This window comes from Barbatula barbatula (genome assembly GCF_947034865.1).
Source record: "Barbatula barbatula genome assembly, chromosome: 25".
Classification (NCBI taxonomy): Eukaryota; Metazoa; Chordata; class Actinopteri; order Cypriniformes; family Nemacheilidae; genus Barbatula; species Barbatula barbatula.
In genome coordinates this window covers 8,603,034-8,618,739 of record NC_136788.1, presented here as the reverse complement: position 1 = coordinate 8,618,739, position 15,706 = coordinate 8,603,034, and the positions used below count along the sequence as shown (strand labels likewise).

General features: G+C 38.0%; 1 protein-coding gene across 2 annotated transcripts; it reads right to left on the bottom strand.

Moving 5' to 3' along the window:
* Positions 1-215: 215 nt before the first annotated feature.
* ice2 (interactor of little elongator complex ELL subunit 2) lies at positions 216-15,130 on the bottom strand. Of its 2 annotated transcripts, XM_079450214.1 has the most exons (16): positions 15,025-15,121; positions 14,824-14,925; positions 9,898-10,165; positions 9,674-9,793; positions 9,206-9,340; positions 9,002-9,115; positions 8,536-8,692; positions 8,240-8,430; positions 7,584-8,166; positions 7,416-7,484; positions 6,957-7,123; positions 5,565-5,694; positions 2,681-2,765; positions 2,487-2,537; positions 1,558-1,798; positions 217-618 (listed from the first exon to the last, which is right to left on the bottom strand). In XM_079450214.1, exons 1-16 carry the CDS (start codon positions 15,036-15,038, stop codon positions 409-411), a joined length of 2,637 nt encoding a protein of 878 aa, XP_079306340.1. In that variant the 5' UTR covers positions 15,039-15,121; the 3' UTR covers positions 217-408. The 2 variants fall into 2 exon arrangements, with proteins under 2 accessions (XP_079306339.1, XP_079306340.1); XM_079450213.1 differs by having other exon boundaries at positions 216-618; positions 7,416-8,166; positions 15,025-15,130.
* Between the last annotated feature and the right edge of the window lie 576 nt (positions 15,131-15,706).

Sequence of the window (15,706 nt, the reverse complement as noted above, 5' to 3'; positions counted from 1 at the left end):
CAGTTCTGTGGAACATTTAGCGGTTCCTACTATGGCAGTCGATGATGTCACAGATTTTAATATCGAAATATCTTTGTGTTCATCATAAAGTAATTAATACAGGTATGAAATGACATGAGGTGAGCAAATGATAGCAGAATTGTAATTTTTTGGGAGAATAATCACTTTAACAGTGTTGTCCAATCAGATTAAAGGAACAGAATGAATAAACAATACTGTAATAAACAATAATTTATTTTTTTCCTGCGGACATAAACATTAACACCAACAAAGGTGAAACTGAAACTTCACCGTCTGATTTAAATGTGACTTGTACGTATGAGAAGTCATAAGTGCTTTGAAAGAGTAAAAAAACACAAACATATTAACAGAAATCATACAGCCATTGTTAAAGTTCAAGTACACATATCATGAGTTCTTTACACCTTCATGCGTTTGGCTTTTTTTGGCCTCGTTATTGAGCCTGGCTCTCACTTTCTCCTGCCATTTCTGTTTCTGATTATTGCTTTTATTTTTCTTCTTCTTCTTCTTCTTCTGTGTTTGGTTCGGATTGGCTGCTGGTGTTGAGCCCGTTCCAGTGTTTGTGGGTCCCTTCGGTGCTCCTTTCACTTTCTTTGACTGTGAGAGAAGAGAACCAGGGGAACAACAGGAGTTCAGAAGACTAGTTCAGACTAAAGTTTGTTGGATCAAGCGCCAGACGTGGAGAATTACAGAGATCTTATAATAACAGGATTCCTCCTGTGCCGACCAACCATTCCTGATGTGCCATTGCATACAGTATACAAGCAGACCCCCGTGCTTGTAAACTTAAGATGTTAGTGTAATCAATTTACACATAGATGTTAGAGAATACCTATAATCCTTCTGTCGGATCTGCTTTTAAGTTGTAAGTCCAGCTAGGGATTCCCAGCATGCCTTGGGCCTAAAGGCGTGTCTTTGTAGGAGCATGTGAAAGCAGCGCTCAAGGGAATTACGCAAACACACACACACACACACACACACCTTGGAGGCATTGGCAACGGTTAAAAGTTAAGTGAAGACAAATTTGAAGCGTCATGTTCCAGAGGCAGTGTATAGTCTGGACCAGCAGGGTATGATGCAAGCGTGTTGCGAAGGGTTGAGCAGAATTTCTGTGGTATTTTCTGGGCTTGTTTAGGCACATGTCCCGCTTAGAGGAGTGTCAGACTGTCCCATAATGAGAACAATCAGAGTTATTGAGAGCCGAAGAAAAACAAATGTTTTGGTCCAGTGAGGGCACTTAAAAGGTTATATGGCATGTCGTAGTCATGTTTAATGTAATAAAATCATCAATATTTGATCTCAGAAAAAAATCTATATTTTTGCCCATGCAAACCTCACCGCCACAATGTTTTGAATCATTACTTTAACAAGACAAATAAGCCTTTCTAATAGGCTAAATGGGTGTGGAAACACCATTCCTGAATGGGACATCCAAAGTGCACACTCTGTTGTGTAAGCATGTGTTAGTGGTTAAAAGTTGTAGATTGCATTTTAACATCCGCTTAAAAACATCAGATTTAGCAGTTACGGTCATACCTGAAGAGGCGGTCGTGGGGGGAAGGTGCAGGGCGGTCTGTTGTGTTGCTGGTGAAATGGCAGAACGTGCCAGGGGTCCAGAGGAACCCAAGGCACCCCTGACGGCACAGCAGGGGGTCCGCAGTGCACGGCCTGCAGGTTGTACACGCCGCGAGCGACCTTGATCCCGTCGGTGGCTTTGAAGATGGTTACGAAGCCCTCGCGAGGTTTGTGAACCAGCAGGTATCGCCCTTCCTGTAGTCTGGGGGAGGTGTGAAAGATGTAACCACAATAAATAAAGTTAATGTGTTGCTGACGACAGAGGATTTGTAATGCAAACGCTGTTTGGCCTGCATGTACTGGCAGAGTGGCGTCAAAGCATGACTTTATACTAACTAGTGAGCTTTAGCAGACGAGTCCGAGCATGCATCCACTAAACTGAAGACACAAAACTGGTCAAATTTGTTAAAATGATGTTCAAATACTTTTTTCCGTCTCAGATAAATATAAGGAGACAAGTACTAGTAGAGGTTGATTTCTGTACTGTTTGTTAAAGCATCCTATTAAGTCCATAAAAATGACTTAACCAATGGTGTACGATTGGGACGGGGTTATCTACTTGCAAAAAGTAGTGCATAAATTACATTTTACTTTACAAAAGACAGATTTAATTGCAATATGAAGTGCAACTCTGGCAAATGTTTAAGTAACAATTAAAGTGGACATATAGACTTCATTGGCAACAACATAAACAAACTCAATCCTAAACTTCCAGGAGACTGGAAAGGAGAATTAATATACAATCAAATAGTAATATACATGGATATTAAAATATATTAAATATAAATCAATTGTTATATTACAGCTAAACACAGACCAGAAGTTAACTTCGGGCCTGGCATATACATCCAATGAAACCGTCTATAAAGAGATATTATTAATAAACTTACGTTGAGACTTTCTTAAGTAAGTGATAGAGGATGTTTAAACACCGAGCTGGCCTGAAAAACAAAATATTGAACACATTTTAAATTCTAGGCTAAATCAAAAGTGGTTATATTTCCTTTAAAAATAATCTTTTCTAAATGAAATGACTAAAGCTGTACACTTTATATGCTTGAGTTACGGGATGAAATGAACCCACTTGAAGTTACAGGTGGTGTTCTGAATCCAGTCAGCCTGCAGCTCCTCCATCTCGGCCACTTCTGATGTGTGTGCATTAATGCGACCTAAACACATGAGAAAACAGCTAATGAATTACTAGACATAACATATAACAACAAGCTTTTATAACAATGTATATAAACTTTTGCATGATCTCACATGAACATGTAACTATATCGAGTCGTCAAAATTTCATTATTCCAATGTCAGTAAGGAATTCAAACGTTGTGATAAGAATCATCGCTTTGGTACGATTCTTATAAAAAAGCAAGCATTAATGTCCACATTTAAACACGACCGTCAGTGGGTCGAAAGCACATCGTACAAAATGACATGTACAAATGACCCACCAATTCACTAAAACAAAAGTTACTTTCATTCATCAGTCATAACACTTGGCTTATCCTCTAATATACTTAAAACAGCCAAAAGCTAAACAATTACAGCAATCAGTTAAATATACGTATGCTTCGATTGACTTTAAAAACATCTTAATCCATGTCAACAGGTGGATGCTGAGCTATCAAACTTGACTAAGCAAACAGGGCATGTGTCGACCTGCAGCATTAACTCATGGAGTCCTGCAATCACGGTTCAGCCATTGTCTGTCTCTGCCTTTGAGTATTTCACAATGATGCAGAGTTCATTCCAGGAAAATAAAGATCTCCACCCCTATTTGTTCATCTGACCATGGGAGTCACTGCTCGAGGCCATGACACCGTAAGCAGAAGAGAAGCCTTTTCCAGTAGGCTCTACTTTAGATCGTCTTAAGAATTTAAACGAACAATTCACCCAAAAATGGTCGCCATCGACCTGACCATAGTCATTTTTATGAACATTTTTGGGTGAACTATTCCTTTAACTCCTCCCACATGCATCTTGCATCACGGTTTAACTGATTTATTATCGTTCAAATCACAGCATTCTGCTGTCAAATAAACTTAAAATGACAACAAACTGCTTGTTTCACATCTTTTAAGTGACGTCTGCCCTACTTTCTTCTCATATATTATAATAATTTTAACTTAAAGCTGCAGTCTGTAACTTTTGGGTAAATGACTGCAATGGTAGCGTATAATAATGATTTATATTATGGATGACATTTCATAGAAAATGTCAGATAGAATTAGAAACCATGTAAAGATAAGTACACAAATTAATTGCATTTTTATGTTTTAAATAGAAATAGCGATACAGAACCTGCAGCTTTAACCATTTGAAAACAAAAGCTATGTGTAGATCACCCTGCTTTTATGCATCTTTTGAAGTTTCGCATCAAAAATGAGTGAAGGAAATGCTTAATGTGGGCAAAAATCTCTTAAAGGTCCAGTGTATTAGCGGAATCTGGTGGTGAGGTAGCGAATTGCAACCAACAGTTCTATTGTGAATAATGGGAGATGAAAACGTATTAGCCAAATTAATTCAGACAGAGCAAACATTACAACCACGTGACTAAGCGGATGTTTCTGCTGATGCTGTTTTTCCGCCTTCCAGGTCTGGTTTTATTTACTGCGGGTTACTATGTTACCAATCCCAGTCATTCGCTTGAGGAACATGAGGGAAACACACATACATAGCATTTGTTTTTTTCTGTTATTACAAACTTTCTGTTATTACATCACATTTGGATGCAAATCCATTATTCAGTGGTAAAATCAGTGGTACAAAGGCTTTAATTTGCCTCCATTGCAGAATGTTTTTCTCAACTATGCAGTGAGCATACCGGCCCATTCTGTTATCTCAATAGCTGGATCCAGGCCTGGACCCAATAAAATAGACAAGATTCCATTACTAAGCCTACAGGAATCTCAAAAGCAGAAGAAATGTGAACAACTAGGCATTCTGCTGTGATCTTGATGTGATTTTCACCCTGGCCTGCAGTGAGACATTTAATGCACATTCTGAACTTCAGAGACAACCACTCTTAACTTTTAGAAACATTCATACGATTATTGTGCATGTCAAGAGATTCATGTAGTCAATTTATTACAAGTTTACTGTACAATACTTAAACGCTTAAGTTCTGTTAAGTTAAACGTCACCGTTTCTGATCCACAGAGCAAAACTAAATTGTACCCTTTCCTCTTTTACATGGTAAACCCAACTAACCATCCTCCCTGACTGAGATATAATACATGTGGTTGCATTCTTGTGCAGCCCTTTCAACACCAAAATGCCGGTAGCTATGGCAACCATGGATCCAAACAGTGAGTCACGAGTGAGGCATACTGGGAGTTTATGGGAAGTTCACCTTTGTGCTGACTTAGACGAACACTCGCGCCTGCCTTTGAATTTTAAAGCCTTAAAGGTCCAGTTTGTAATTTATTGGAGGATCTATTGACAGAAATGCAGTTCAGTATACATGTCTTCAGAGGTGCATAAAGACCTCACCAAAGGAAGCTTTGTGTTTTATTACATTAGAATGAGCTATTTCTATCTACATACAACACGGGACCCCTTGCATGGAATTCACCATGTTGTTTCTACAGTAGCCCTAAAAGGACAAAATGCTCTACGGAGCGAGTTTCATAAATACGTTATCTCATCCGGCAAAGAAAACGTGATGACATCTTAGTCCTGTATCAGCCACCGTAGTGCTTCGAAAGGGAGGGGTGGAGTGAGCCGTTGGTTGCAATTCGCAACCTCACCACCGGACGCTGCTAAATCTCTGCATTGCTCCTTTAATATATAATGTATTTATAATCCATTTCTCATTTTTATTTACACTTAAATTTTTCCAAGGGACTTTTTTATGGTGCTTCTGCAACTTTTCACTTAAACTGCATTAAACACATTTGAGTTTCACAGATCTAGCCCAGTATGACAGGTTTTGTTACACAAAACACATGAATCAGGTCTCTTACTTATAAAAGACACGGTGCTGGAGTGCAGAAGTTTCTCGGCCCACAGTTGACAGACCTCGGAATGGGTCAGACTCTCGGCTCCGTAGCACAGCTGATACTCCAGTTTGGGTAAAACGTGCAAAGGGACAGCCTACACAAACACAGACTCGATGACTATCAACACACTCACTGTACTCTTTAAATAACACAGAACAATAAAACAAGATTTCACTGCCTGTCTAAAGGCTCCTGTATATACAGCGATAAGATTTTAACGCAGGCTGTGCAGATCCACACAGGAAAGCTGAATGTTTAAAGAGAGGGTGGGGCGGACATTACTCACTCCCGTTTAAAGTATAAATGATCATGTTTGCCATATAGACTCACTAACTCAATCATGTACTGTAAATCCAAGGATACAGTCAAATTTCAAAGAAATCACTGAAGACGATAGTAAATATAAATATGAAATGCAGAAGTGTGCGTTTACACAGGAGGAAAATTTTACCTCAAAATTTTTAGATCAAAATATCTTCTTTTGAGTTAAACAGAACAGAGAATTTTAGAAAGCAATTTTTTCTACTATGGCCACTAACTGTTTTTGGTTATAAGCATTCTTACAAATATCTTTCTCTGTGTTCATGGTCCATATATTTTAGCTGTGTATCCGAATGCATTCGAGTTAGTTTTACAATGGATATTGTCTTAAAGTGCACACTCTCAGCATTATTTAGAGTGTATTCACATCCACATTAGCAGAAGGCTTTGGGAATTACAGCTCTTGAATATGAATATCAGCAACAAAACAGTCCTGAACTTCTATATGAGATAAGTTGTGGATGGTGACATTATCCTCTCCATGATAAAGAAAAGCACCTCCAAGGGGTAAATACATCAATGTTTGTCAATCAAAACAAAGAGAATACAAGGCAAATGGACGCCCAGGATTGTTTTGTTGCTGAGCTCAGTGGTGTGTGTTTTTTTTCTCAGAATGTACCAAATTGTTGATTTGGCCGCTCTTAATGTTCCTTGCATGGAGATCTCCCTGAACCCTGTGATGTGGGGTCACAGCAACCTGTAAATAAAACCGCTTTTGATTCAACAGTCCGATAACTTTTGGTCCCTTGAAAAAGGGGGGCGCTTCATATTAAAGAGCTGTCTGGATGTGAATATACTCTAATAAAGCTGAGAGTATGCACTTTAAGACAATATCCATCATAAAACTGTAATGCAAATACACTTTGAACCACAGCGTAAATAAAAAAAAGTGCTTCTGTCCAAATATTTATGGAACTAACTATATAAACATATATATAGTTCTTTAAATGGGTTTACAAGGGGCGTGACCATGAAAAGGTCGAGAACCACTGCTTTAAGGAATCTCATTGGCTTCCTGGCCACGGGTCTCCTCACCCTGAATGTCTCTCTGTCATGTCTCGGGTGAGCGAACGGCACGCTGCTGCGCACCATGAGCAGAATGTCATGCAGGCTGTAGAGTTTGTACAGAACGCTGCCCTCTTCTGGAGGATCAAAGTCAAGCTCATCCTCCGCCCTGATCTGAAGATCTTCCTTCAAAAGCCCTATAGACAAACAGAGAGAAAAATTATTAATTAATTTGGCCATTTATTCACCATCATGTTGTTCAATACCTGTACATGAATCTTTCATCTGTGGAACACAAAAGAAGATATTAAGAGAAATGCCTCAGTGGTTTTGTGTCCATACAATGGAAGTCAATGGGGTTCAGTGTTGTTTGGTTAAATATCACGTAAAATATCTTTTGTGTTCTGCAGAGCCATACAAGTTTGAAATGACATGAGGGTAATAGAATTTAAATTTTTAGGTGAACCATCCCTATTAGAGAGCACTAACGTTTTCTGGTTGCGAGAACAGGCACTACATTAGATACTGTGGGGTCCTCGCCCTGACCCTCTCTGGACTCTAGGTACGAGGTGACACATGGTTTGACCAGAGAGTGCGTTTTATGCTCTGGAGGTTTATCTTCTAACACCGGTGCTTTCTGAGATTCTTGGATCTTACTGGGAGTTGGTTTCATCATGGCATCCTGCATCTTTAAAATCTGCCCGAGTTGATCGCACTCCCCAGATATTTTTTGCCTTTTAACACACTTCTTCATTCCTTTGCCTAAAGGGTTTGCTGGGGATGATGTGGCTTGGTTGAGTTGCGTCGAGGTTTGGGGTCTTTTCGGGGTAGCAATGTGATCGATAACCAGCCTATCCTCATCTGAATCTGAATCCTGGTCCATCATCCGTCTAGGCCGCTTGGTAGGCAGACCTTGAACTTGGGACAGCGTATCAATCTTCTCCTTTGAACCTTCCCTCACACCTTCCTCCTCAGAAGCCACACTTTCATCCAGTACGCAACACTCCCCATCAGCTTCTTTCTGGATCTCAGATGGTGTAAATATGGGGTTGTCTTTGGTTGCATCTAGAGCATCGGTTGGTTTCTTAGGGCTTGAGATGACAGCTGTTTTTGCTTCGTTCTGTGCCTTCACTTTTACATTGGTTTTGCTGGACTCCCCGAATGATTCCAGGTCTGTTAAATCTGCTTCAAAGTCCATGCCAGCATCGTCAAATGCGACCACACTTCTGGACATTTTCTCCTGAGCGAAACAATATGATTACGCTAACGTTAAATATTGAGTTGTGTATTAAATGTTTGCGCAATAGTCTCACCTCAGGTGGACGGTCCATTTCCAGGGAGAGGTCTTCAGTGGCGAGTAAAAATACAGGATTTTGACGGGATACGGTATTCTTGAGCGCGACCTTCATGCTCTCCTCGTGAAACACCAAATTTCTCTCTCTCCAGCTCATCTCGGTCTTCAACAATGGAGGATTGATGTATGCTGTTTTGCTCTCACCGCTGCCTGATGACAACCAATATGCCGTGTAAGTGACTATTCCAGATTACAATATTTCCATTCCTGGGTTTTGTAATCTCTCAGATGAACTAATAATATTAACATGCCTACCTCTTGTAGGGTTCATTTTGACCCAAACGGGCAGCTCCCATGCCTCGGTGAACTCGGGGTCATTGCTGAGGAGGTGAAGGAAGGCCTCTTTAGAAAGACACACATGTGGCTCGTATGTTGCGCTGAGTTTTTCAGCATTATTGTCACTGCTGATGGGCTACAGAATGTTAAGAAATATAAAAATATTAAATTAGTGTATTTAGTTAATAAACCAAGGCTGTCATATCAAGTTCTGAGCCCACAGGTAACAGATCACATACAGTGTTAGTAACTGTATATTATCATGGACTTATAAGTAAAAAATTCAAACCAAACAAAACAGTGCCTCCTGGTGGTTAAGGCTGCTCAAAGCACACGCAGACTATTGTTACACAAGCCAAGATTACAAGGAGGTCTCCACAAATCAAAAACGTGACAAGGCCATATATAAACATTATTTATACATTATTATAAAAATGTTTCTTACAGATTGCAGAGAGCTTGCTTTTTTAGCGGGAGGAATAACAGAAGAGACGGTCTCATAGTCACCAGCAAGTTGAGAGTCAGTGAGAAGTTTTGTATCAACCATATCTATTTTGCCCTGTGAGGCAAAATACAATTGAGATACACGAATCACACATTATCACACATTCGTGAAACAACAACATTTATACTGTATAAAGGAAATTACCAATGCAAGGAGCTGTTTCTCAAAATTGAGCGATAATTCGCACACAAACTTTCCAGTGGTCAGGCCGGTCATTTCCTGGATGCTGTATAACTGTGGATAGCTCTTTGTATGTTCCGAGCAGACTGTAAAATACTCCTGAAAAGCAAGGGAAAAATGGCATTACTAAAAGCGTGATTCAGATAAAACCTTTTGTTTAATACAAAAATTTAGACTATTTTTATTAAAGGAATATCAATGAGCAAATGCCTCTTGAGGCGACTGGTTGTGCAACCACCCTATATTATGTGATTATATACATTTAAGAATTGTATTTACTGGTATTCTGTTACTTTGGTACTTAATACCTGATATATCGCCCATCCCTACATTATGTTGTTAAACCTCTCCAAAAACAACACAAAACAAAGATTCAGAATTACTTCAGCACAAACAGAAAATTATCATTAAACTATTAAAGGTCCACTATACCTCACAATAGCGAATGCCCCCCGGTGGCATATAGTTGTAGCCATCAGCACATGCTATTGAGACGTTCTGCAGGTACTTCATAAACTCTATAATCTCATTGCTGATACGATCCGGCAGGAACTGTCATGGTAAAATGAGGGGCATTGACCACATGTGTGAGCAACGATTACAAATAAGATTTATTTAATCCCAATACCAAATGCTGGTGGTCAGATGTGGTTTACCTTTGGAGCTTTGTGATAGTTCTTGTTTTTTAACCGGGAGAGATGTGACCTGCGTTCTTTTGCGTTGAGGGCGGTGAAGGTTGTGTAGGGCACAAAGGGTTCAGGGAAAGGTTTTTTCACAAAACTCTCACGCTTGGGTTTTAGATTACTTTGGGTTTGTTTGCTGTCAGGCGGCTCGACCGATGCATTACTGTTACTGGAGCCGTTCTGGGAATCTTCTCTTTCACACTTTGCAGATTTCAGTTCTGAGGATCCATCTGGATCATGGCTTTGAAATAAATTACCACAAAATAAAACACAGAAGCACATCATCATGGAAAGGTCATATACAAGTACAGTGTAACGAAATGTAGTTTAGGTCTAACCAGAAGTGAAATTAGCAGGTGCAGGATATACAGTGAATAATACAGAATACAATATTGATAAAATATTACACAGTGGGCATGGATTATGAAAATATTTTACAGTAGGTATGTTCTATGAACAATATAAACAGATATATACTATGAACATTTATGTACAGGTGGCTATGAACAGATAATAATTTAGACTAAACAATAGTGCAAGTGACTTAAGTGTGCATAGATTATAGACATTAGCTATTAACGTTGCAGTGCAATAGGTGAGTTAATGCAGTTGTTGAAGTTACAGTGCAGTGGATGAGTTATGCAGCTATTAAAGGTACGGTGCAGTATATGAGTTAATGCAGTTATTAAAGTTACGGTGCAGAATACGAGTTAATGCAGTTAATAAATTGCAGTCCAGAAGATGAGTTAATACAGTTAATAGAGTTACAGTGCAGTAGATTAGTTATTGCAGTTATTGAAGTTACAGTGCAGTGGATGAGTTAATGTGGTTATTAAAGTTACAGTGCAGTAGATGAGTTAATGCAGTTATTAAAGTTACGGTGCAGAATACGAGTTAATGCAGTTAATAAGTTGCAGTCCAGAAGATGAGTAGATGCAGTTAATGGAGTTACAGTGCAGTGGATGAGTTATTGCAGTTACAGTGCAGTGGATGAGTTAATGTGGTTATTAAAGTTACAGTGCAGTAGATGAGTTAATGCAGTTAATAAATTGCAGTCCAGAAGATGAGTTAATACAGTTAATAGAGTTAAAGTGCAGTAGATTAGTTATTGCAGTTAATGGAGTTACAGTGCAGTGGATGAGTTAATGTGGTTATTAAAGTTACAGTGCAGTGGATGAGTTAATGTGGTTATTAAAGTTACAGTGCAGTATATGAGTTAATGCAGTTATTAAAGTTACGGTGCAGAATACGAGTTAATGCAGTTAATAAGTTGCAGTCCAGAAGATGAGTTAATGCAGTTAATGGAGTTACAGTGCAGTGGATGAGTTATTGCAGCTACAGTGCAGTGGATGAGTTAATGTGGTTATTAAAGTTACAGTGTAGTATATGAGTTAATGCAGTTATTAAAGTTACGGTGCAGAATACGAGTTAATGCAGTTAATAAGTTGCAGTCCAGAAGATGAGTAGATGCAGTTAATGGAGTTACAGTGCAGTGGATGAGTTATTGCAGTTATTGAAGTTACAGTGCAGTGGATGAGTTATTGCAGTTATTGAAGTTACAGTGCAGTGGATGAGTTAATGTGGTTATTAAAGTTACAGTGTAGTATATGAGTTAATGCAGTTATTAAAGTTACGGTGCAGAATACGAGTTAATGCAGTTAATAAGTTGCAGTCCAGAAGATGAGTAGATGCAGTTAATGGAGTTACAGTGCAGTGGATGAGTTATTGCAGTTATTGAAGTTACAGTGCAGTGGATGAGTTAATGTGGTTATTAAAGTTACAGTGCAGTGGATGAGTTAATGTGGTTATTAAAGTTACAGTGCAGTAGATGAGTTAATGCAGTTAATAAATTGCAGTCCAGAAGATGAGTTAATGCAGTTAATAGAGTTACAGTGCAGTAGATTAGTTATTGCAGTTATTGAAGTTACAGTGCAGTGGATGAGTTAATGTGGTTATTAAAGTTACAGTGCAGTAGATGAGTTAATGCAGTTAATAAGTTGCAGTCCAGAAGATGAGTTAATACAGTTAATGGAGTTACAGTGCAGTAGATTGGTTATTGCAGTTATTGAAGTTACAGTGCAGTGGATGAGTTAATGTGGTTATTAAAGTTACAGTGCAGTAGATGAGTTAATGCAGTTAATAAGTTGCAGTCCAGAAGATGAGTTAATGCAGTTAATGGAGTTACAGTGCAGTAGATTAGTTAGTGCAGTTATTGAAGTTACAGTGCAGTGGATGAGTTAATGTGGTTATTAAAGTTACAGTGCAGTGGATGAGTTAATGTGGTTATTAAAGTTACAGTGCAGTATATGAGTTAATGCAGTTAATAAGTTGCAGTCCAGAAGATGAGTTAATGCAGTTAATGGAGTTACAGTGCAGTAGATTAGTTAGTGCAGTTATTGAAGTTACAGTGCAGTGGATGAGTTAATGTGGTTATTAAAGTTACAGTGCAGTGGATGAGTTAATGTGGTTATTAAAGTTACAGTGCAGTAGATGAGTTAATGCAGTTAATAAGTTGCAGTCCAGAAGATGAGTTAATGCAGTTAATGGAGTTACAGTGCAGTAGATTAGTTAGTGCAGTTATTGAAGTTACAGTGCAGTGGATGAGTTAATGTGGTTATTAAAGTTACAGTGCAGTGGATGAGTTAATGTGGTTATTAAAGTTACAGTGCAGTAGATGAGTTAATGCAGTTAATAAGTTGCAGTCCAGAAGATGAGTTAATGCAGTTAATGGAGTTACAGTGCAGTAGATTAGTTAGTGCAGTTATTGAAGTTACAGTGCAGTGGATGAGTTAATGTGGTTATTAAAGTTACAGTGCAGTAGATGAGTTAATGCAGTTAATAAGTTGCAGTCCAGAAGATGAGTTAATGCAGTTAATGGAGTTACAGTGCAGTAGATTAGTTATTGCAGTTATTGAAGTTACAGTGCAGTGGATGAGTTAATGTGGTTATTAAAGTTACGGTGCAGTGGATGAGTTAATGTGGTTATTAAAGTTACAGTGCAGTAGATGAGTTAATGCAGTTAATAAGTTGCAGTCCAGAAGATGAGTTAATACAGTTAATAGAGTTACAGTGCAGTAGATTAGTTATTGCAGTTATTAAAGTTACAGTGCAGTAGATGAGTTAATGCAGTTAATAAATTGCAGTCCAGAAGATGAGTTAATACAGTTAATAGAGTTACAGTGCAGTAGATTAGTTATTGCAGTTATTGAAGTTACAGTGCAGTGGATGAGTTAATGTGGTTATTAAAGTTACAGTGCAGTAGATGAGTTAATGCAGTTAATAAATTGCAGTCCAGAAGATGAGTTAATGCAGTTAATGGAGTTACAGTGCAGTAGATTAGTTATTGCAGTTATTGAAGTTACAGTGCAGTGGATGAGTTAATGTGGTTATTAAAGTTACAGTGCAGTAGATGAGTTAATGCAGTTAATAAGTTGCAGTCCAGAAGATGAGTTAATACAGTTAATGGAGTTACAGTGCAGTAGATTAGTTATTGCAGTTATTGAAGTTACAGTGCATTGGATGAGTTAATGTGGTTATTAAAGTTACAGTGCAGTAGATGAGTTAATGCAGTTAATAAGTTGCAGTCCAGAAGATGAGTTAATGCAGTTAATAGAGTTACAGTGCAATAGATTAGTTATTGCAGTTATTGAAGTTACAGTGCAGTGGATGAGTTAATGTGGTTATTAAAGTTACAGTGCAGTAGATGAGTTAATGCAGTTAATAAGTTGCAGTCCAGAAGATGAGTTAATACAGTTAATAGAGTTACAGTGCAGTAGATTAGTTATTGCAGTTATTGAAGTTACAGTGCAGTGGATGAGTTAATGTGGTTATTAAAGTTACAGTGCAGTAGATGAGTTAATGCAGTTAATAAGTTGCAGTCCAGAAGATGAGTTAATACAGTTAATGAAGTTACAGTGCAGTAGATGAGTTATTGCAGTTATTGAAGTTACAGTGCAGTGGATGAGTTAATGTGGTTATTAAAGTTACAGTGCAGTGGATGAGTTAATGTGGTTATTAAAGTTACAGTGCAGTAGATGAGTTAATGCAGTTAATAAGTTGCAGTCCAGAAGATGAGTTAATGCAGTTAGAGTTACAGTGCAATAGATTAGTTATTGCAGTTATTGAAGTTACAGTGCAGTGGATGAGTTAATGTGGTTATTAAAGTTACAGTGCAGTAGATGAGTTAATGCAGTTAATAAGTTGCAGTCCAGAAGATGAGTTAATGCAGTTAATAGAGTTACAGTGCAGTAGATGAGTTAATGCAGTTAATAAGTTGCAGTCCAGAAGATGAGTTAATACAGTTAATAGAGTTACAGTGCAGTAGATTAGTTATTGCAGTTATTGAAGTTACAGTGCAGTGGATGAGTTAATGTGGTTATTAAAGTTACAGTGCAGTAGATGAGTTAATGCAGTTAATAAGTTGCAGTCCAGAAGATGAGTTAATACAGTTAATGAAGTTACAGTGCAGTAGATTAGTTATTGCAGTTATTGAAGTTACAGTGCAGTGGATGAGTTAATGTGGTTAATAAGTTGCAGTCCAGAAGATGAGTTAATGCAGTTAATAGAGTTACAGTGCAGTAGATGAGTTAATGCAGTTAATAAGTTGCAGTCCAGAAGATGAGTTAATGCAGTTAATAGAGTTACAGTGCAATAGATTAGTTAGTGCAGTTAATAGAGTTACCGTGCAGTAGATAAGTAAGAAATTCACAATTTATACAGTTGATTACAGTAACAATCTTTGATCAAGACATTTTACATCGAAATTATGTTAAAGAATAGTTTTCTATAACAAATGTAATATTTTGTTTAATGCTTTAGTAGCCACGATTACAGTTTATTTTAATCACAGTTATAAAGTCATCCATAGTTTTATGTACGACTATTAACTACACCACGTACCTTTGAATTAAAGCATACAGCTCTTTAATGGTGGGGGCTAAAGTGAACTTGTCGAAAACATCTCTCGAGAACACAACAGGTCCAGTGACAGGGCTATCATTCCTGAGGAGGAACAATTTAAGTCTTATTCTCAATTACACAACAACTGAATTGTTACGAGCAATTCGACTCGTTTATTTAGAAAAATGCGATGTATCTTACCATTTCAACTCCATTTGAAGTGTTTTTGATGTCCATGGATTTACGTAACGGGGTTCTCTAACGCCTCTTGCATGCTGAGGCTCCTCATCGTAACAGTGCACCCGAATGAATCTTCCGGCTGGAGATAAAAGGCCAAACGAAGGTTCCTCTTTGGATTTTCAACGTATCCAGATTCTTGTTTCAAACTATTAGAAAACTATTAACTCAATAAACAATTATATGTTTTCCTAATATTGTGGTTTTATGATGGGAAAGTACACACATTTGAGTGCGCAGGAAGTTAACGGGAACGGATAATATTTGCTGGGTTATACACACCTCGGATTTAAGATACGTCCAACTTTTACACGGAAATAATTTCTGGAACGTTGCCGTTTTAATGTTAATAAACAATTACACGAATCAGTGTTTGAATGTCACCAAATCATTCGTAAATAATACTTGAATATTACTCAATCCAAATGTTGTTTCCGTGTTTGAGGTGGGAACTATCTTTAATCCGAGGTGTCTGGAAGGCATCAAGCGTAGGCATGCGATAGCGTCCTCAAAGATTCAGTTTCTCGGAGGACGTGGGAAACTTTGGTAATTTTGGTTTTAATCGTTTTATTACACAAAGCCAAATATACAGTGATTGTCCTATTTAACAGCGATATTTTATATAAAATACTCAATATAATTCTTT

Excerpts from the sequence above, each read along its gene's own strand:
- ice2 (XM_079450213.1), bottom strand. Across the intron at positions 10,166-14,823 it reads CTGTATGCTTTAATTCAAAG|CCATGATCCAGATGGATCCT; the intron begins GTACGTGGTGTA and ends TTTATTTCAAAG. Across the intron at positions 8,693-9,001 it reads AAGCAAGCTCTCTGCAATCT|CCCATCAGCAGTGACAATAA; the intron begins GTAAGAAACATT and ends AACATTCTGTAG.